We start from the raw sequence: 21,970 nt of genomic DNA, 5'->3' as shown, positions 1-21,970 counted from the left end.
GGAGAAATTAAACCTTGGGTGGAATTTCACACATGTGGGATGTAGAGGGAGAACAAGGCAGAATGTGGTTTCCGAACTTCCCATCCATTTGAAAACCGCTGAGCATCTTGGTGGACCACTTTATGATTTTCCTGTCTGCTTAGCAACTCTAATGCACTGGGCTTTACAATGTTAAGGAATTCAAACTGCAATACAATGAAATGCAATATATAAGAAACAAGAAGCAATGTGGGTGCCATGTTTTCAATCTGGATCTGCCTGTTACTCGGAAGTAAATTCCAACCAAGTTCAATTGGGTTTCCTCCCAAGTAAAACATGCGTGGATTAAGGACCTGTAAACTTTTTATTTGTTTTCTTTTAAACCCAACTTGTTTTGTTCAGGTTTTAGTTATCTTGTTTAAAAGCATATCATACATTAAAAGTACATTAATTTGAAATATACTAGCCAGTTAGTTACGATGGTTTAAGTAGTGCATGTTAAAGTGTTACCTACCTCAGACTCTGACAGTGATGCTTAAAATCAAAGCAGTTTTTGGAATGGAATCACTGAGGGACCCTTAAGTCTTAGGTTTGTGAACTGGACACTCAAAGTGGGTGTCTCTGCCAACAGTTGTACAGGCCTGTAATATGTATTAATTGTGGTGCCAAAAAGATATATGAAGGAAAGGAGGTGTAAGGAGAATCCAGGGCTTGTCTGCAGAGTGGAAAGAAAGGAGGACCTTTTTCTGCCTTTTTACCTCCAGCCACTTGCTGAAGACTGGAGAAGAGACCCTCTTAAGAATATTAGGGGGGTGGGCAAGGGAAGCATGGCTTTATTTTTTGCCGTCTTCAGATGCAGATTAGACCAAGTGAAAAAAAGAACATAAGAGTTTAGCTGCAGTTCATTCATTTTCAGCTTTGTATTCTTGTTAATAATAATAATAATAATAATAATAATAATAATAATAATAATAATAATTTTATATCCCACCCTCCCCAGCCGAAGCCAGGCTCAGAGCGGCTAACAACAGTGTGTTAAAAAGTGTGTCTAGACATTATGCTGCTGCGCCCATAACCTAGGTTTAAGGTGCCATTTAGTTCCTAACTTTCATATCTCGGTTTCTAACACTGCCTCAGTATTGTGTGTTTTTTGTTGTTTTGTTTTTAATGCTGACTGGAAATGATACTGCAAACCTCCACTTTTCTTAATGAGAAGTTTTTATATAAGGGCAAGGGCTGGTTAAATTTGCTCTTGCATACTTTGAAAAGGTGTGCACACCCTGATACAGAAATACCTGCACAAATGCCCAGAATGGAAAAGACGGGGGAGGGCAGGAGAGAAGAGTAACTGAGGGAGGGGACAGAGCAGCCCAGCCCTGACCCTCTCCATCAAGCTCAACACACTTGTGCAAAATGACAAGTAGCAGAATAGCATCAAATATCCTAACAGGATATGTAGAAGCCAACAAGCCAGTCGTTGTTGTTGTTTAGTCGTTTAGTCGTGTCCGACTCTTTGTGACCCCATGGACCATTGCACGCCAGGCGCTCCTGTCTTCCACTGCCTCCCACAGTTTGGTCAAACTCACGCTGGTAGCTTCAAGAACACTGTCCAAGCATCTCGTCCTCTGCCGTCCCCTTCTCCTGGTGCCCTCCGTCTTTCCCAACATTAGGGTCTTTTCTAGGGAGTCTTCTCTTCTCATGAGGTGGCCAAAGTATTGGAGCCTCAGCTTCAGGATCTGTCCTTCAGTGAGCACTCAAGGCTGATTTCCTTCAGAATGGTGGATAGGTTTGATCTTCTTGCAGTCCATGGGACTCTCAAGAGTCAGTCATATGTGGACATAAAAACCACATCTGAACAATCCATTTGCGATATAAAGCACTCTGAAACGGGGGCTTGAGTCCAGTTTCCAGAACTTGGTCTTGATAATTGGCCACGGTTAACACAATTGCATGTATGTAACATTGCAAAGACCATGTAAAACATTGTAAGAATAATTATTATTTTATTATTTGTACCCTGCCCAACTGACCGGGTTGCCCCAGGTAAAAACCAGGAAAGGTGGAGTAAGGGAAAGGGAAGGGCGCACACGAGCCTGTTCCTAGATCTCGTAAACATCAGCACCAGGTCACTGAGCACACCTGAGTACAAAATCAGAAAGGCAGAAATCAGTACAGTGGTGCCCCGCAAGACGAATGCCTCGCAAGACGAAAAACCCGCTAGACGAAAGAGTTTTCCGTTTTTCGATGCGCTTCACAAGACGAATTTCCCTATGGGCTTGCTTCGCAAGACGAAAACGTCTTGCAAGTCTTGCGATTTTTTTCGCTTTCTCTCCCCCCTTTTTCTAAGCCGCTAAGCCGCTAATAGCCTTTTAGCCGCTAAGCCGCTAAGCCTTTAATAGCCACTAAACCGCTAATAGCGCTAATCCTCTAAACTGCTAATAGGGTTGCTTCACAAGACGAAAAAACCGCTAGACGAAGAGACTCGCGGAACGGATTATTTTCGTCTTGCGAGGCACCACTGTATTCAAAAAAGAAGCTATCCTGTTCTGAGCAACATTCCTCTATGGATATTGTTACTGAGAGCAGCACAGCACCACCCGTGACCCTAGTTATACTGTAGACCCAGAGGGGTGTGTGCTCTGGTTCTCTGGAAGCACCACGGTTCTTTTGATCTTCAGACCACTCCCACTCTAAAGAGCAAATATAAAAAGAGTTTGCAAAATAAATGTTTATTCCTTCTGCTGTCCCTCTTTGAAAACACTTTTGTTCTTTTCTTATAAACAAAGTCATATCTTCTTTCTGCTTCTTTTATTTTATTTTTTAGAAGAAGAAGAAAAAAACACCAAAGCTTCGAAAGGCACTTCCGTTCCAGACAATTTTGTTTTGAATTTGGGAATTGTCAAGGAGCTGTGGTTAGCCGCCCAGTCTGTGTGCCGTTGCCTGGCACCGTTGCCTAGTAACATCATGCTATCGCTTTAGCACTCAGCCTTGAGTTAGAGTCTAATAATGAAAAGAAAGTTAGATGTGGTCATTTACATCGAAAGAAATTGCTGTCTGTCTGTGTGTCCGGTTTTTGCAATTTTTTAAAATAGCTATTTTCTAAACTCAGTTTTTCATCATGATAAATGGGTGCAAAATGGGGTTGTTGTTTTTCCTGCTATGCAGCAATAGTTTTTAATTTTTGTTCTCTTCTTTTGCTTTCATTTTAGCAGGGATTGGGGTGTGCTTGTTACCTAGCTGTTTTGGTCCCGTCCCCCCACCAGTTTTGCCCAAATGTAGCTTTTTGAGATAAAAATTGGATGTGAGGATCAGAGAATGCTGGATGTGAGGATCAGAGAACTGTAGAGACCACAAGGGTCATCCAGTCCAGCCCACTGCAATACAGGAATCTTCTGTGCAAGGCGATCTAGAGTACGGCTGGAAAGGTGTACATCTCTAATGCCTTGGATAACCTGGCAAGAAAATGGGGCCAAGGGGACTCCAACTTAAAGAACCGTTAGCAGAGTATTTACCACTGTCCACAGGGTTGTGTTCATGTCAATGCACATACCTGACCATTAGAATTTCCACACAGCAAAGGTAACAGGCATGGAGCCCCAGAAGGCAGCGTATGTTCAGAAGGGGATCCCAACAGTTTGGAAAACACTGCCCCCTTTTATTGCAAGAACAGCCAAAAAACGCACACAATTATCATGAATATGCAAAGTGAAGAATGTCTGTTTTGGATTTTGCGTGACACAGATAGCTGTTTATGATTTCATCCAAATTGGTTCTCTCCAGAAATCACAATTCTGGTCCTTGATGCTTAAAGAACAAAGACTGTTGTTTTTTCCACCCCTCAGCTTCAAACATTTCCTTCTGTTCTTTCAGAACTCTTCAGAATTACTAACAACTTTTAATGCCTTTTAAGTTTTGCTATGGAACAAATCAGGGCGGGGCGGGGGGGGGGAGGGGACAACAACAACGACTTTCAACAGACCACTCAATGCATTCATGTTTCCCACCACAGCTTTTCTTGTCTGGCAACTGTCCTCATTGTGCTCAGAAGCATTCACCTGCTTATGGAATTTCAGCACCAAAGGTTGAAGCAAGAGGCAGGTGGAGGTGGGGAGAAATGAGACTGAGACCCAAAAATGCGATGAAAGGCAGAAATACACCTAGCCACAGAAAACAGAGTCAGTGTGCTCCTGGAAAGGCAATTCTTAACTGTGTGGCAAGCTTAATTTTCAAGCTTAATTGCAGGTGGGGGGAGGGGAGAGTGAGAAAATGAATGAATGTGTGCAAATGAATGAATGAGTGTGCACGTTTGGGTTTATGTGGGTAGCCTTGCCCATTCCCCCCCCCCCAATTAGTCTGGAATATTAACTATGAGGGAAATGTGAGCCTCTACAGAAGGAAGAGGCCTCTGCCAAAGAAGATTGGCAAAATAAATTATTGAACTATGCAGGACAAATTAGTCAACCTGAAACCCAAGAAAGAAAGAGGACTTTGATTGTTTTTTTAAAAGGGGGCAAATTTTTAATGCATATTTTTAAAGCTTTGTGTATAGATTTCTACATGAGAGTATGACTTTTAAAAGTCACTTAAATGATGAAGGTTTTAAAATTGGATTGTTAAGAATATAAGGTTTTACAGGCATGCATGAACAAGCATAAAACAATGGAACCAAGAAGAGAGGAGTGGAGGGAAGTGAAGCAAAAAATTATGATTTAAAAATTTGTTTATGGTTTTTTTTCTTTATGCGTTGTTGTTGTTTTTTGTTATTTTTGGAAAATTAATAAAATGTTATTTAAAAAAAAACTATGAGGGAATGTGGCCCTTGAGCTTGAAAGGTTTTCTCCTCCTGTCTTAAATAAGTAGTATCCTTCTGGCTTCAGCCAATGTGAAAGGTAGTTAGAGATCCAGTAATCTTGCAGCAGTTGCAATGGTGAGCTGATCATTTGCAACCCAGTCAAGGTAAAATCATTGTATGGCCAATTGGTACAGATCTCTGGCTCCCCTTGTGGATAATAATAACAATAATAATAATTATTTTTATTTATACCCCGCCCTCCCTCGCCAAGGCCGGGCTCAGGGCGGATAACAAGCAATAATAAAAACAAGTTGAATGAATACAACTTAAAAACAAGATTAAAATACAACATTAAAACATTGAAACATTAAAATGATGCAGCTGCCACACTGAGACTGGAAACAAGAATTAAAATACAACATTAAAACACTGAAACATTAAAATGATGCAGCTGCCGCACTGAGACTGGAAACAAGAATTAAAATACAACATTAAAATATTGAAACATTAAAATGATGCAGCTGCCACACTGAGACTGAAGCTCCGAAAGGGATAATATATAGCATTTGCTATCTTGAGTATATGAAGTTATCCTTTCAAACTTGCTTACTCCTCATTGTGGTATGGTATGGTATGGTAAGTATGGTAGATCACTGAGTAGGCCTTGACAATATATCAATATATTGCCCAGAGCCAGTATGAGGAGCAGATTGCAATGTTGGCTTCACTCAGCTGTATATCACTGGTGAGACCACCACCTCTCCTAAGTCTCTCTGCTAGCAACACTCGCTGGAGGAAGTAAAGATTCCTGACTCCCTCCAACAGGCGCTGCTAGCAGAGAGACTCAGGAGCAGGCGGTTTCACCAGCAGTATACCGCTGAGTGAAACTGCCACCCCACTCTGCCCTCATATACTGTGCAGAGGGAGAAACAAGCCTCATCGGTGGGGCGCCAATAGGCTTATTCCTCCCTCTGCATTTTTTTACTGCTCAGCTGAGGAGGGTGCAATTGCTACTCTGGCAAACTCTCTGGTTAGCACCATCCTTTCCCTCCCTTTGTTTGCTTTCGTTTTGTTTAGAGAGCACAAGTTACACAGTGTGTGCATGTAATTTCTTACTCCACTGCATTGTAGTCCTATTTGTGGGTTTTATCTGAAGCCTTGCAAGGGCTTAACACCACCAGGATTAAGGGGATAATGCATTAGTTTACAGGATACTGGGAAATGAGCTGCAAAACAAGCTGAACCCCATGCAAGGTGCAAGCCTGTAGTACCCTGCCTCTGCAAAAACCAGACAGTAAGGAATAAGATTCCAGTGGTAAGATTGCAAGAGACTCCTGAGGCAGCTCATTTATTTTCTGCTTCAACACTGGTAATTGCCTCCATCTCGTGCATACAGGAATTATGTTTATATTAAGGGAGGGTTTGATTTTTTTTAAGAATGGGGAAGTATTAGTGCATTCCTAAGGAATGCAACTGCAGAGTGCAGAGGATGCGGGTGGTGCTGTGGTCTAAACCACAGAGCCTAGGACTTGCCGATCAGAAGGTCGGCGGTTCGAATCCCCGCGATGGGGTGAGCTCCCGTTGCTCGGTCCCTGCTCCTGCCCACCTAGCAGTTCGAAAGCACGTCAAGTACAAGTAGATAAATAGGTACCGCTCCAGTGGGAAGGTAAACGGCGTTTCCATGCACTGCTCTGGTTAGCCAGAAGTGGCTTAGTCATGCTGGCCACATGACACAGAAGCTGTCTGCGGACAAAAGCCAGCTCCCTCGGCCTATAGAGTGAGATTAGCACCGCAACCCCCAGACTGCAACAGGACTGTCCTGTAGCAGGAGCTGGGCTTGCAGCATCAAGTGATGAAATCGTTAAGCCAGTGGAATATTCACCGTACAAGCAGTGTTTCAGTGGTTCCTTTTCAAAATCAGGAATATATTCCCAGAATTTGCAAGTGTGTGTTCAGAAGATACATCTCTTCTGCATTTGAAATGCAGTATTTTTAACAAGATACCACAGGACCATATGATTAACATTTAACAAGCACAGATCTTGGGTTGGTTTGAGTCTAAGAGGTGACAGCATTTAAGGTGTGTACCAGTTTTTGCCATATGGCCTGTTACATCTTAAAGCTTAATTTAGCCATCTGCTACATAATGTTTACAAATACATTTTTGCTTGCTTGGGCTAGTACGGATTTTTCCTCATGTTTTAGCTCCCCAGGGTGTCAACATATTGCGAACGTTATTCCATCATCTGCTAGCAAAACGATATCAAGAAATTGTAGCTCTGAAAGTAGTTCTGTGTGGTAGAGGTTAAGTGGTGAGATCACCTTAACTGATATGGCGGTTAATACAAGCACCTCACAGCTTTAATCCTTGTCTTTAGTCTTTTATTTATGCCTGGCTATAGTATGGATATTGTGGTAGCTCAATTGAGAGAGGGCTTTATCTCCCTTTTTGACATAATGTAACGTGTGGGAAACAATGTATGTTTAGCTGACTAAAATATGGAGTAGCAACATAACTACAGAGACTCCTAGTTTTCCTCTCAGTCAGCAGAAAATAACTCTTATGTTTGGTTACCAGAAGAGATGCATAAGATACAAAAATTGCACTAAACATGCTTGTTTGTTTTTTAAGTTAAAACATGTAAATAGGGTATCCGCATCGGTGGCTGTGTGGGGAAGGGGAAATTTGAGAAAACCACCTTCTCCCTCTTCTGTTCTCTAGCAGGAGCATTTATTATACTGCAATCTCTTCTATTCTGGATGCAGCCCAATTTTTTTCATGAGTATGCGCATTATCTCCTAATGATAGCTTTAATATACGTGCCCTGGGGGATTTCGGTTTTACGAAATCTCGCAATCTGGCGTCTATATAGCACATGACAAAACAGCTGACAAACCACAAAATCCTGCCCTGTTTAAAGGGAGGATGTACTAGGTCAACTCTGGTGTTCATTCTGAAGAATAATTGATATTCGTAACTTGGTTTCAGTCTAATATTGAAGATGTGGGCACAAATTATCGTACTCGTTTGAATGTTTACTCCCCCATCTGTTGACAGGCTTCTCCGAGATAAAGCAAATATATTTGGAAACGTGGTGTGTGTGTGTGTGTTTTCTGGCATCGCTGAAGAATCTCCCTCACGTTTGAGAAAATCAGATTGTGCAGCAGCAACAGATGGCTGGATGAAGACAGAGAGTGTGACTAACTTGAGCCACTGCTGCCTTGTCATGTTTATTCTTTCTTTGCAGTTTTTTAATAGTTTTGATTTGTTTAAGGTCTCCCCTCCCCCCAATTTGTTAGCTGCTTTCTTTTGCTTGCAAGCTAATCGGGATATAAATTAATTGCGTTTCTGTTTTTCGATGTCCCTTTTCGGGTGCTGTTTCCTCGCAAGTGGTTTTGGTGTTCCCCCTAATGTTCCCATATCAATTTATGTTGCAGCTGGATCCCGGGCTTCTTACACCAGCCAGCATAGCCACCTGGGCTCCGAGCTAAGGGCACTACAGTCTCCAGAGCACCACATAGATCCTATTTATGAAGACAGAGTATATCAGAAGCCCCCTATGAGGAGTCTCAGCCAGAGTCAAGGGGACCCTCTTCAGCCAGCACTTACAGGCACATATCGCACTAGCACAGGTAGGTGAAAACAACCTACAGTCTCTTTCTACCCTCCCTCCCCTTCCTGTCTGGGTAGGTATGCTGCCTTTAATTCATAAATTTCTGCGTTTTTGCTGTTCTGTTAGAAACACAGTGACTGAATCTGTGGTCAGAAATTTGTGCATGCTACTAAATAAATAAATAACGTCTTTATTCCCCACCCCACCCTTTCTCATAGTTTCTTTCTTGCACACTTACTTCTTCATTTTTGAGCTAAATATCATATGACGGCGCTCAGAATTCATCCCTGGCTGCTGTACTTCCTTGTTCGCCCAGGATGTGTATTACTAAAAAAGGGACAGGGGGACTTTCGCCTATGATGAATAGGCCATTTACAACTAGGTAGCTTAATACAGGTGGGATGGCGAAGGGGGACTTAATTAGACATGGAACATACTTTCCATTCTCACTTCGTATGTGTATGTACATGCTCATTCATTCATTAATACTATATGTCACTCCATGTTAAAGTAGCAGTGTCTGTGGCTGCATTTCAACCAATCAGCTCCATTGATTCATCTGTAATGGTAAGAGCGCATGACCATACATCAAATGTGTTGGTGTGCAATTTTTAGTTGTGGGGAGGTTGTTTCAGCTGTGTGAAATAGCTCTATATTTGGAAACCTGTGAACAGCAACCAAGTCAGTACTGGCAATTAATTTATGAAGGAACCCGCACCCAGCATGTTCAGAACCAAAATACCCTTCAGACAGACACATCGAGAACAAAGAGTAGACATTACTGCAGCGTTATTCATATTTATGGGATGTTTTATTTGCATTGTTGATCTTGTACAGAGAAGGAGTTAGAATTTCGTCAAGTAAAAAAAAAGACCATTTGCATTGCCAGAAGACTGGTTTGATTTTGCTTTATGTCTTTTTATAGTCATATTTTGAATTGTGGAGATTGTCTGCTTTCTTTTGGGGGTAATTTAATTTTGCATTCTCTGTGCACCCAGATATGTCAGAGTCAACCAAATATGAAGGAACTAGCTGCTTAATTTGATATAAACAAGAGGGTCAGTAAAGAAGCACTCAGGTGCTGGTAGTAATGACTGCCAACAGAGTATCAGAAAAGAACCAGACTTGGAAAGGAGTTGTGCTTATGGCCATGACGAGCAAATATGCTACAACAATAATTAGATTGCAAAGTGAGTAAGTAGTTAACGAGAGGAGTAAGGATGGCCTTGTGCTTGCAGGCCTAAAGTCGATTTATAATCTGTAGATCTGCATTGGGTGGTGTCCTTTATGCAGAAACATTTTTTTTTAAAAGGATACAATAAAGGAGGGAACTGTTTGCCTAAAACTGGCCAATGTTGCATTCATTTTTCAATTTATTACTGTAATATTTGGAAGTAGGGGAGGTTATAGCCTGTGGTACAGATGCAAGATGTTCCTCTGCTATCGAATCAAATCCCTTTATGGGAAATTTGCCATCCACATTTTCAATTCTGTGCTGTAGACACTGTTAATGCCAAATTAAGCAGCAGTCCTGACTTCACTCCTGCCAATGAGCGCAACATATACTTGTTTTTGTTATACTGCCCGAGCAAATGCTTTGAGCATATCCACAAACACAGATCACTTATGTCCACTAAAGGCAGCGGGAAAAGTTAGAGAGAGAGAGAGAGAGAAGTGAAGGATCTCTTCTATAGTGGTACACACTTCTAGTCAAGATAGCTGTGTCCTGTATGTAGCTTGTGCTGTGAATGATGCTGTGTCAAAAATTAGCCCTTGATTGTGCTCTGCTGACATCAGTTATGCACAGCCTGTTCTTATTGGCCCTTCCTTTGCAAAAGCCGGGAAGGAAGCAGGAAAAGACTGCTGAGGAGGCTGTTTAATCATTTGTTTCTGGAGTTGTCTGTCTCTTCTTGTTCTCCATGGTTCCTGAGCCTCCCAGGGCATTTGGTTTTCCTGGCTCTTTGCTGACTTCCCTCCTCTTTTGTAAGTCCCTGGTTGCCCAGGTTGGTTATCTTGTCTGAATTCAGTGACCAAGATTACCCCAGGATTGAGGGAACCAGCCACAACACCCTACTGCAGTCATTTTTTTTTAAACCCACTATTAAAAGCAAGGTGTTGTATTGCAATTAGGAATTTAGGAGTTGCCACTGGTTTTCTTTTTCTTTTTCTTTATCAGTACCTCTCTAATGGTGCCTTTGAGCTTAGATTGCCTTCACTAAGCAGCAAATAATAATGTTGCATTATTATGAATGAAATTGCTTAATTTTGTGGTTGAGTTCGGCAAAACTTTACACTCACAATTTTGTTTCAAATAGATTCTTTGAAAGAGAGCAGCTTTCTGTCAGTGCCTCTCATAGCAGTCACCTGGTCTGCACAGAGAAATAGTGTACCCTAAGGGAAGCCAGGTTTTTGTCTCCTTGAAGGTGCTGACTCTATTCCCGGGTTTCATATATTGACTTTGCTGGACAGAAGGCATTTAAAGTATATTTTCCTGCCTTTTCTGCCTTACTTAGAGCTGTACATATGCATACTTCTAGTTTGTTGTTGGCCTAGTTGATGGTTTTGTTGAATGCAGCTGGGAAGTTGAGAGTTCCTTTAACCAGTGAAAGGTGCAGTCATCAGGGAAACAGCTGAAACAGTGGTGGTAGACTCCAGACTTTTTGTTTTGTTTTAAAAAGTCTCTTAGCCAACAAATTTGGTGTGGTCTTTTTGAACAAAGAAAAGCTAGGTTATCTGAAGGACCATTTTCACCCATATGACCATGCCTAGTTGTTAAGATATGCATTGGCGGGCCCTCCTCTCCTTTCCACCAGTAAGAGAGGAGGCAAGCATAAGAGAGAGAGATCCTCTTTTCGGTCATGGTTCTGGAGTTGTGAACTCCCTATACAAGGCCCCTACAGTGCAGGCCTTTAAGCATGTCTTAAAAGCCACTCTGTTCCATTCTGCCATTCCTTAACAGTGTTTTGCCATTGTTTTCTGAGACTCTAGGCTTCCCTACTTTACTTTTTAATGCTTCAGAAAATGTACCGAAGTGTATCTCATCTCGTTGTACACCACCTTGTGGGGGATATCCTCTAAAATACTTTCAAATAAATACTGCTTCCAGTATTCTGCCAGTTTTATAGTATTGATTTCATACATAAACTGAGATTTCCTTCTGTGCTCAGGAACACAAGAGCCTCTAGAATACTGTAAGTTTTTCTCAAGTCCCAGAGAATATGGGTGTAATCTATCCATAGTAAAGCTTATTTACCCATTTTATCAGTTGCCTTATTATGGTGTTTGAACACATTTAAGTATTCAGGATTTCTATTTGTACATGTCCCATTGAGCTTTGTGTTGAAAGACTATGCAATTTCTACAGACTTTTAGAACCGGAAGAAACTAAGAATAATTGGCAGCAGCAGCAGCGTTCCTTCTTTAAAAAACAAAATGTTGTGGATGATATAAGCCACACAGGATTTTTGTTGACGAGGCAGTGCCTGGCTGGAAAATTCTGGACGTGGACATTTCTGAAACAAATTTTGAAGAAATCAAAAAGAAGATATTTTCAAACGAAATTCAGTTTAGACACTTAAAAGGAAAGCATCACTTAGGGACAGAAAACGTCAGTCATTGGACCTGTTTATGCATCTCTCCCTATGACTTGATCTGACAAGGATTGTGTTTCTAAAATGTTGATCTTTGTTTTCAAGTATTTATTTTTGTTTGCTGCTTGCTATGGAATTCTTGAAATTCCTTGTGGATACTTAATTCTGAAGTACATAATTTGTTGTTGTTGTTTAAGCACACATAAAGTTAGTTCTCTACTGTATGAATTCTCAAAAAGCAGCGTCTTTGAATCGGCAAGCTAAGAAACAGCTGCAACCACACCACCAGGGTATCAAATTTTGGAACATTTATCTATCAAGACTCATTTTAGTAGTATCAATCCATAAGCAAAAGTCTGAACCAAACGAAGAAAAGTCAGAGATGGAGATGCAGAAAAATGCCACTTTAAAACGTCTTTTCTATGTTAAAGCTAAATTAGTGCCCTCAAGGTCCAGAGCGTGATCAGAGAAAGGGAAATACTTGAGGCTACTTCCTGGAAACACGGCAGAACATCAAATAAAAAGCTCCATCAGTGAAAGTACCGCAAGAAGCTATGAAGCTGAGAAAGTATAGCATTGTTTTTCGCTCAAGGAATATCACTCCTGATCACAGATGTATAATGATCAACCTGAGAAAAGGCAACATTAGTATATTTGCTCACCCTTAGCCATGAGCAAGTTTGGGCTAACAACTTTTTTATTATCAGTGCTCAGTGTCAGCATGTTCTCTGGATGAGTTGTTCCATGTCGGCCTCTTTTTTAAAAATGAGCATTCCCAGGTGCACATTCATACAGGTTCTTGCAGCAACCAATATATCACTATGCTTGAGCTAGGGTGTAAAATTAAGTGTCTGGAGCTAAAAAGCACTACACAATAGCATTTATTTAATTAGTTAAAGCAAGCATTTTTACCCTGCACTTCAGCCAAAAGAGAGTCCCAAGAACAGTCCCAAGACCCATTCAAACAAAACAGTTTTTGTCCACAGTCTTAGTCTAAAAGACATACTACAAAAGGAAAGGGGGTGGAGAGGGAAGAGGAGGGAAAGCAAACTCGGGCACCAGTTCTTAGTATTGTGGCCTCTTGTGTTGTCCTATATCTCTGAGCTTAGAACATCCACAGAAGAGGGTCTTTATATGCCTAGTCTCCTTGTTTTCATGTGTTACTCTGCCTTTCAATCACTTTGAACTTTAGACCTGGCTTTAATAGATTGGTGGACACTGATGTTCAGTGCTGCCAGATCTGCATGCAGGTGGCTCCATTTTTTCTCCCCAGAAGCAGAGGCGTGTGGATTAGTATCACCTGCGTCAATATGACAGACGTCTGGTTATGGAGGTATGGTGTGTGGAGTGCATGTGTGTAAACTGGATAATTGTCCCTCTGATCCTCGGTCCTCTGACAAAACCAGTTGCTGACCAAGGGCATATGCTTTTGTTGTTGTTCAGACAATAATCAGTCCTGCTCTTCTGATAATTAGCTAGATGCTTTCTCTTTCTGGACACGGAATGTTGTTGGTCTCCTTTGCAAAGTATGTTTTAATACTTGTCAAAGATTATACTTTGAAAAGTGGGCTATAAATAACGCATTCTGAATTGGTACGTTGGGAGTAAATTATTGAGCCCAAGATGTATATGTTTTAGCTGGGGCCATCACCTGATTAAGGGAATATTAGATTATTAATTGTAGATTATTAATCCTTGGAGAGGTCACTTCAGTGCTACACACGTTGGATCATGCCATGTCTTAGAAGAGGTGTTCCATTTTATTGAGGAGAGAAGCAAGGGGCGCCTTTTCTAACACTGTTACTCCCACACATAGGTTTTGTAAGACTGCAGTCTTTAACAGTGTCTACTCAGAAGTAAATCCCATTGGATTCAATTGGCTGACTCTCAGGGAAGTGGCATTTGGATTGCAATCTCAGGGAGCAGCTCTAAGAATGGGGAAAGTTGGCATAATTTGTGCCAGTTTAAGTTAAGCCAAACTCCATTCAGCAGTGGGGCTACTACTGTTGACTGAGTCAGCTTAAGCCTGGTAGGGGGAAAGCAAGCCTTTAAAATAGAGTTTGACTTTCATCACTCTTTTAGTTGACTTTAATTCTGCCTGTTTGCCAGGACATATGAACAATGCCCGGTCCAATCCCCTCCCACAGCATGCTCCCATAACACCCATTTCTCAGAGTTTACACCAGTGTAAGTTCACCAGTCTTGGCTCAGCTGGCTGAGCAAGGATGATAGAGTTGTACCCTTGTATCTTTAGCTGAGCAAGGGTTGGGTAACCAATGGTATCCAGCTGAGCTGGAAATCTGCTTCTTGAGCCAGCTTGACTTCTTGACTACTTGGAAGGGTTCAGTGGAACCTACTCCCAGAAAAACATGTTTAGAATTGCAGCCTAGCTTTATTAACAGATTAATTGAATGTAGATTGCTGCCCTAGTTTCAGTCAGATACCTTTTAAACACCATTTTTTGTGAAATTGAAAGAAGATGTTTGATTAAATTTTGAAATACTTGATGAATATACCAATCAGATAAATAGGTAATATCCCAGTAATCCCATGAAAACGAGGCCTCAGATTGTCAGGCGTGTCTCCTGTTTCTATGAAAGATAAAAGCCAAGTTAGGTTCATCCTCCATCTTCCTTGCTCCTCTTCTTTGGTGGGATAAGATGACAAAAGAATAGCTTTAAAGCAAATAAAAGCAAATATAAGGTAACGCATTGTAATTGAAATCTTAGAAGGAATAAAATGACAGGCAGCATGTCTTGCAGGTTTTAGAAACTGGAAAAATCCACAGCTGAGATGTTGAGGAACATGGGAGTAGCTCTTTCAAGACAAGGACAAAATGATCTGTCAAAAGGAAGAGACAGGGTGGGGGAAGGAACGGGAAATAGTAAAACAGCTTGATTTGTATTGTGCCCTTCGTTGGCCATTGGTTATTTCAAATCAGGTTTCTTTTAAAGACATAAAATGGAATATTCCAATGCAAATTAAATAAACCGGAGGCAGCGGGGATGGGAGGAGGGGTGATTTAGGTGTTGGTGCATCGTTTATGATGGACATATGTTTTTGTTAAGGGTTCTTTCGAATGAGATGTGCTAGAATGATGCAGAAGAAACTCATTGTACAAATTAATTACTGGCATAATTTGTTCTTTTTGAGGTTTTTGAAGTTTCAATGCCACCGTTTACCGTAATTTCCACAACTTGTGGGAATTGTGTAGGTGTTATAGTCTGTTCTGCAGCTTTTGTTTTATTAGCGCATTTAATTAAAACTTGATTTTGTGTGCATCCTAGTGTGTCTTAAAAAGACGGCATGCATCTTTTATCCACTTAGCTGGCCTACAAAGATAATCATAAAAGTAAATTCAGCTTCCTTTCTTTAAGGGTGGGTTCACATTGCTGCCTTTAGAGAGCAGTGAAACTGATTCTTTTCCCATGTGCCCTCATTCCTTTCTCTATGTGTACAAACCAGGGGGCATTTAGGGTGTGGGTGTCTTTACCCTAAGCAAAGGTGTTCACCCCTTGCCTAGTTCCACATTAAGAATGGCTTAAGGACTCCACAGCTATGTGAAACAGTGCATCAAACAATAGCATCTTATAACAAATTACAGAATGCATGCACATTTTGGATAATGCAGTGTCAACACACAGATTAAAAGCCCAGCACTGGAAAAGCAGTGAGTAAACCTGAGTGTGAACACAGCTGTAGTCTAGCTAAATGTCTGGTTGCTATAAGGAGAGGAGCACACAACTCCTGCCAGAACAATGTTTCCACCCACTTTATACTTATGGCTGCTGCTACACAGCGGATTTCATATCCCTTTGCCAAATTTTAAAATGTTAAGAAATAAAGTTTGCTACTCTCATTAGATTGTGTATGGCACACCAGATCCCAGTTTTGTTGCGTATTAATGCATTAATGGAGATCTCCCCGCTCCATGATAGATGTACTTAGAGCTTTAAACCTGTTGTCTAATTTCTACATTTATTATATTTTCCAATGAATCCAGGTGCCATAATATTATTGTTTCTCCTATAAAAGCTACTTGACAGTTTGCATAATGGTTCAAATTTTGTCCCATAGGCTGTTGAATGTAGTTTGCTAATGTGAGTCAAAGAAACAATGAAGAATCTTTTAGCGCCTTAAAGACTTAACAGATTTTTTTTGTAACATAAGCTTCTGTGGATTAAAATTAACTTTGCAAGAAGTTTGAAGCTGACAGGTGTACATACACATGGGTGTAGAAGGAAATACTGTACCTCTGAGGTATATCTGGCACTCGTTCATTTTCAGTGCTAACGTAAAACATAATTGTTCTCTGAAACATCTGTTGAATGTTGATTTAGTCAGCCACATATAGGAAGAAGCTGGCCTCTCTGTGGTGTCAAATATAGTTTTAGCGATTGTTGAATAATTGCTGTTTTAATTATGGTATCCTTAAAATCTGTTCCTATTTGTTCTGAAAAAAGAATCTGATGAGTGTTGCTGTTTTGAGGTTTAGGTTATTATAACCTACCCCGGGATCAGTAACTATGAAGGGTGGGCTAGAAATTTTATCAAATGAACAATTGCGTCAAAATGGCAAAGGATAGTCTTCAAATTTAATTAATGCTTAAATGTAGGCAAAGTAGGCACAGAGGCCATTCATAATGGCACAATAGCTCAGTCTTTGGAGCATGAGACTCTTAATTTTAAATTTTAAGCTTTTACGAGCTAGGTTCCCTCGGCAGATGAAAGAGTCCTAGGGAGTTTTAACGAGCTCAGTTTGTTTGCAGGCAAATTCCTTCTTGGCGACCCACAGCAGGGTTTTCAAGATACAGTGCCCCCTGAGCTCAAGAGCAAAGCCCATGTATAGGGTGGGCAGGCAGAGCTGATCTCCCACTGACCGCATTGCTGGCGCCCTGCACAGCCAGTTTAACTATCCCAAAGGCAGACCAGAATGAAGTCTTGCTCCTTCTGGTCTGCTGCTGAAACCCTGCCTCTCAGAGAGGCCTTCATTGGCTAATTTGCATTCAGAGTTTAGGTGGGGTATCCTGTCATTCTACATGGCCAGCCATGAAGGAGGTGGGGTCTGCCTTATCCTCTGTCCAGGGAGATGGACCGGGCCACAACTGTCCCCTCCACGAAGAAGGGGTAATCAGTCTTTCCCTCCTATCCAAGCCCTCTCCCCCAGGCTCTTTTAGCTTCATAGCAGACACCCCACAACCCAAGTCGCCTCTCCCCAATACTGTTGGTTACTAGGGTTTTGACCAGTGCTGTCCCTTTCTCCATTCCCCCCCCCCACTTTTCTCTTCTCCCCAGCTGATGTTCAGCTGTGATTCACAGTTGGTGAAGGACTTGTCAAACCATTTGTTTGTGTGTGTGTGTGTGTGTGTGTGTGTGTGTGTGTGTGTTTGCAAACACATAATTTTTAGCGTACCTGTAGACTACCCTAGTGCAGAAATCTCTGTGGGTGGGTGGTCCAACTTTGCTGCTCTAATGATAGTCATGGATCACCAGTTATTTACATTATTTTTTTATTTCTTAATGACATTTGTATATTGCCTGAAACATAAAGTTCTTACAGCTTACAGTAAATGTGAAAATAATTGAAATACGAGCCAAAACGTAGAACTGTTGAAAGGGGAGGAGAGGTACAAAAGGCTGCTGTTAGTGTGGGCTAATATTACTTTACATCATTGCATTCTTTTTGAATGTCTACTAACCAACAAATTTTCGGTACTGCACCATCATAACCATTGTCATAATTAACAACTACATTCTGTAGTTCAGCTTGCTGTTCCATATACACCCAAATGAAAATTGCATGAAGAAAAGGAATATCAAATCCAAACTAGAATAGATTGAAATGCTGTTCTTAATTTCAAGGTGAAGATGTTTAAAATGTGCTTGAATTCTAATTGGTATATGGTATTTCTAAAAGTCACATGGAATATTCAGGAAACATTGACATGAAGTGTACTTGTAAATTATTTTAGTGCTTGGTATAAACCTCTCTCAGTCCATTCCAGCTCTTTAATGAAATAGCAGTTGTCACTTGATTGGATTGATATGCATCTCCTAAATGCATATTTTCAAGAGAAATGGCAAACCCAGTTATAAAGTTGAACAATGAGAAATGTCATCCCCAATGTTCTGTTGATGCTGACAGTAACAAGACAATACGTATACTTTTGCTTACCCATTTTACTTACCTTGTAATTATGAAATATTTGTCTTAATAAAATGGAAGTTGTGCCAGTTTGAAGGTCATAAAGTCATATGATTTTCTCTGTAACTTGGAAAGAAGAAAAAAAACCCATCGATGTTACCTTTATTTCCTAATTTGGGATGACTATTCATTGAGGGCAAAACTAGTTCAGTGGACCTGAATCGCTGCTGAATATTTAAAAATAACTGGTGAGGAGGGCAGAAGTAAAAAAACCTTAACTTTCCTTGCTTGCTGCATCTCCCTTGTACGCTTGCTCCCCAACTGTTTTTCCTCTCTACTGCCAGCAACACTTCTCTGTTGGAAGAAAAGTTGCTGAAGGAGGTGAGTTTAAGGGAAAGGTGTTTGGCAGGGAAAGGTGTAATCAGCCTTCCTTCATCCTTCCAAACCAACGGCCTCATTTCATTACAGTTTGCATTTATCAGGGACTTGGGTTCCTAATCCTGGGTCCTTCGCCAAAGGTTCAATCTGTTTGTAAGGTTAATATGAATAGAAGGGAGGAAACTACTGGGAAACCTCTAAGATACAGTGGTACCTTGCAAGACGAATGCCTCGCAAGACGAAAAACGCGCAAGACGAAAGAGTTTTTCCGTTTTTTGAGTCGTTCCGCAAGACGAATTTCCCTATGGGCTTGCTTCGCAAGACGAAACGTCTTGAGAGTTCTTGCGAGTTTGTTTCCTTTTTCTTTAAGCCGCTAAGCCGTTAATAGCCGCTAAGCCGCTAATAGCCGTGCTTCGCAAGACGAAAAAACCGCAAGACGAAGAGACTCGCGGAACGGATTAATTTCGTCTTGCGAGGCACCACTGTATTTGATCAGACTTCATTCTTTCCTTCCCCTCCCCTTTGTTGTACTTGTGGTTTGACCTCCCGGAGAGCTTGTTGTGCAGTGGTAGGTCAATGGCAGGGTGAGAGGCAAGAACTACAATCCTGTGAATATTTCCTTTGAAATAAGCCTCATGCATTGAATGGGATTTTTTTAAAAGTCAGAATGCACAGAATTTCAGTCTTGGGTAACTGCAGTTTTTAAAAAAGTTTAAGAAGATTTAAACAGTACAGAATGTATGCTAGCTTGTTACTTTAAGACCACCGTATCAAACCCACCAAGAACCAATATAATTGGGTTTTTTTCTGTCAACGATGACCTTTTTTAATCACAAATATTGTTACTCTCTAAAGTACAATTGCATTTTGCATGGAGTTTACAGTCCAGGCATGGCACATATATGCAAAAACACCAAGCGGGTCCCTTTCAGTGTGCAGGATTTGAAGTGTTCTTATGAGATCTTGTGGGACCATCCAAGTTCCCACAAGATCTTGGGAGAGCATCCCGGATTCTGCACTCTGAGAGGGACTTGCCCAGTAAGCAAGGAGGAGAGCTTGCACCAAGTGCAAAAATAGCTTCTATGCTCTCCTCCCTGCGTTCATTTAATCGGCAGTTTCAGCTTGCCAGCTTTCAACCATGCAAGGTTGAAATTGCACTAGTTAATGGCGCATAAGACACGATCGTACTGTAGTGACAAAAATCTGGCCACTATAGACAGAAAAGAAACTCCTAGGATTTGGCCCGTATTTTGAATAAATTTCGATCTTGCCTCAAACATCTTCACCTGGAAAATGAGTGTAATAAAAGAGTGAGTGTTATTTCACTAATTTGAAAAATAAGCAGCTCCTTGATTACATTGTGGCTATTAATTAATAAATAACAAATGGGTTATGTTCCACTTCTAATGCAGGCAGATAATCTGAATACAGTGTTGGGACAATTGAAGGTTTGATATGGAAAAACACTGTTAATGCAATTTATATGCATTGTCTTCATTATTCCTGTGTAATCTTAGCATGAAGAAGAACCGTGGCAGGTGATCTGCAAGGGACTACAGTACCTAGGTAGCAGTTTTGCCTTTTTTAAAGTGTTCCAAGTTTGGCAACTGATAAAGTCGCACTGTGATGCCTAGGGGTTTTGTTTGTGTACGTATTTACCTATGGCTAGTATTCTTGAACATGCTATGAAGCAGTTACTCTTCTGGCTAATAGACGTGATGCTTCATTTAAAGCTTTTCATTTGAACTGTGTTTCATGATGATTTCAGGAATGACAATGTTCTTTTTTTCTCGTTCTTTTCAAACCCCTGTTTATATGTGTGTATTTTTTTCCTCTGCCTAGACCTGGTTAACCATTTCTGTGAACAGGTCCTCAATTTTTTACTTTGTCCCTACTTTCCTGTCGTAGCCCCATCTTCCCCTGGTGTCGACTCCGTACCCTTACAGCGCACAGGCAGTCAACACGGCTCACAGAACGCAACAGCGACCTTCCAGAGGGCCAGCTATGCAGCCGGCCCAGCCGCCAATTACGCAGACCCCTACCGACAGCTGCAGTATTGTCCTTCTGTTGAATCACCATACAGCAAATCTGGACCAGCCATCCCACCTGAGGGAACCTTGGCTAGGTCACCTTCAATTGATAGCATTCAGAAAGATCCCAGGTGGGTAAAACCTTACTTCTATCTACAGCTGTATGAAGTCATAAAGAGGTTTGCAGTGGCAACCGGTTTCATATTTTACAAGTGTGTTGTTTTATTTAATCAAATAAACCAACCGGTTAGCACTTTTGCAACAGAGTTGCTTCTTTAACAACAAAAATGGGGAAAGTGTTTTGGTGCTCCTCTGTGAAATCTTCTGTGAAAATACTTTTTTACAAACACATTGCATGCATTTGATCTAATAATTAAAGGAGATTGTATTACTATTTTTGGATTATTTTAATGATTACCCATTAACAAAGAAAATTACTGTTTGGGTGTCTGTAAGGATGAATAGTTTTGTAAAAAAAAAAGCTACCAGTTCAGCTGGAGTAAAGAGAGTGAGAATGTTTCTATTATCATAGGGACATTTAATTCAGTGTATAAATGTTTGAGCTGGGATTACCGAAGTATGTGCAAAAGACCCTTATTCAAAAAGAATGTGACTGATTTACTTCCATTGGCAGGTGGTATGACTTTCATGGTTTTTATGCAGAACAAATCTTCAAAAGCTCAACATGCAGGGGTAAAAACACACACAAAAAGCTTCGTTCACTATTAAAAATCCCCCCCAGATGCATTCGAAGTTTTAAACTTTGATGGCAAATTCAGCAGACTAGTAGCTTGTGTTTCTACTTGGAATCTGAAAAAGTTGGGTTTCATACCTTATGATAAAATTTCACCTCTGTTTGCTCTTGATGTCTCTCATGTTCAGTTTGTGAATGGATCGGTGTTTAACAGTTCAGACGCATAATTATTAGCCGTGTTTCGGGATTCAGTTGAACGTGGGTAGAATGAAACTGTAGGTGGAGTTAGGGTGCACATGCAAGCCAGTCCCCGGCACCCTATGTTTCTCTTCTGAATTTTGCATGGTTAGTGCAAAGGTCTGAAGGTGATTTTTTTAAGCACATTCAATTGAGCACACTTAGAAACCTCCGAGTTTGAGGTGGAGTTTTCATGTGTGCCCCTGCCCTGTCCTCAAGTCCATGTGAATGCCTGAACACAGTTATGGGCTCAGTATTGTTTAAAATGCATTTTTGCATGCAGGAGAAATCTTCTTGACAATTAACAGCTTGCCTGTATTGTTAGAAAATTGTAAACTGCCTTGTGCATAGTAATATAGAAAGGTGGTATACGAATTAAAAGTGAAAAATAAAAATATTTTGGACACTAGAGAGAGAATAATACAGTGGTACCTCGCAAGACGAATGCCTCGCAGGACGAAAAACGTGCAAGACGAAAGAGTTTTCCGGTTTTTGAGTCGTTCCGCAAGAC

At 40.9% G+C, this 21,970-nt stretch overlaps 1 protein-coding gene across 6 annotated transcripts in view; it reads left to right on the top strand.

The window, feature by feature from the left end:
* Positions 1 to 8,211: 8,211 nt before the first annotated feature.
* CTNND2 (catenin delta 2) overlaps positions 8,212 to 21,970 on the top strand; it is a 220,212-nt gene continuing 206,453 nt past the window's right edge. For 3 of the 6 annotated variants that reach the window (XM_083519176.1, XM_083519175.1, XM_083519172.1), the window contains exons 1-2: positions 8,212 to 8,404; positions 20,407 to 20,659. In XM_083519176.1, coding sequence (XP_083375302.1) covers positions 8,332 to 8,404; positions 20,407 to 20,659 — 326 coding nt within the window. In that variant the 5' untranslated portion in view covers positions 8,212 to 8,331. Of the gene's footprint in view, positions 8,405 to 20,340; positions 20,660 to 21,970 lie in introns of all 6 variants that reach the window. The other 3 variants (XM_083519173.1, XM_083519174.1, XM_083519171.1) reach the window with 1 other exon arrangement.

This window comes from Podarcis liolepis (assembly GCF_965112155.1).
Source record: "Podarcis liolepis genome assembly, chromosome: 8".
Lineage (NCBI taxonomy): Eukaryota > Metazoa > Chordata > Lepidosauria > Squamata > Lacertidae > Podarcis > Podarcis liolepis.
This window is presented reverse-complemented; position numbering and strand designations above follow the sequence as displayed.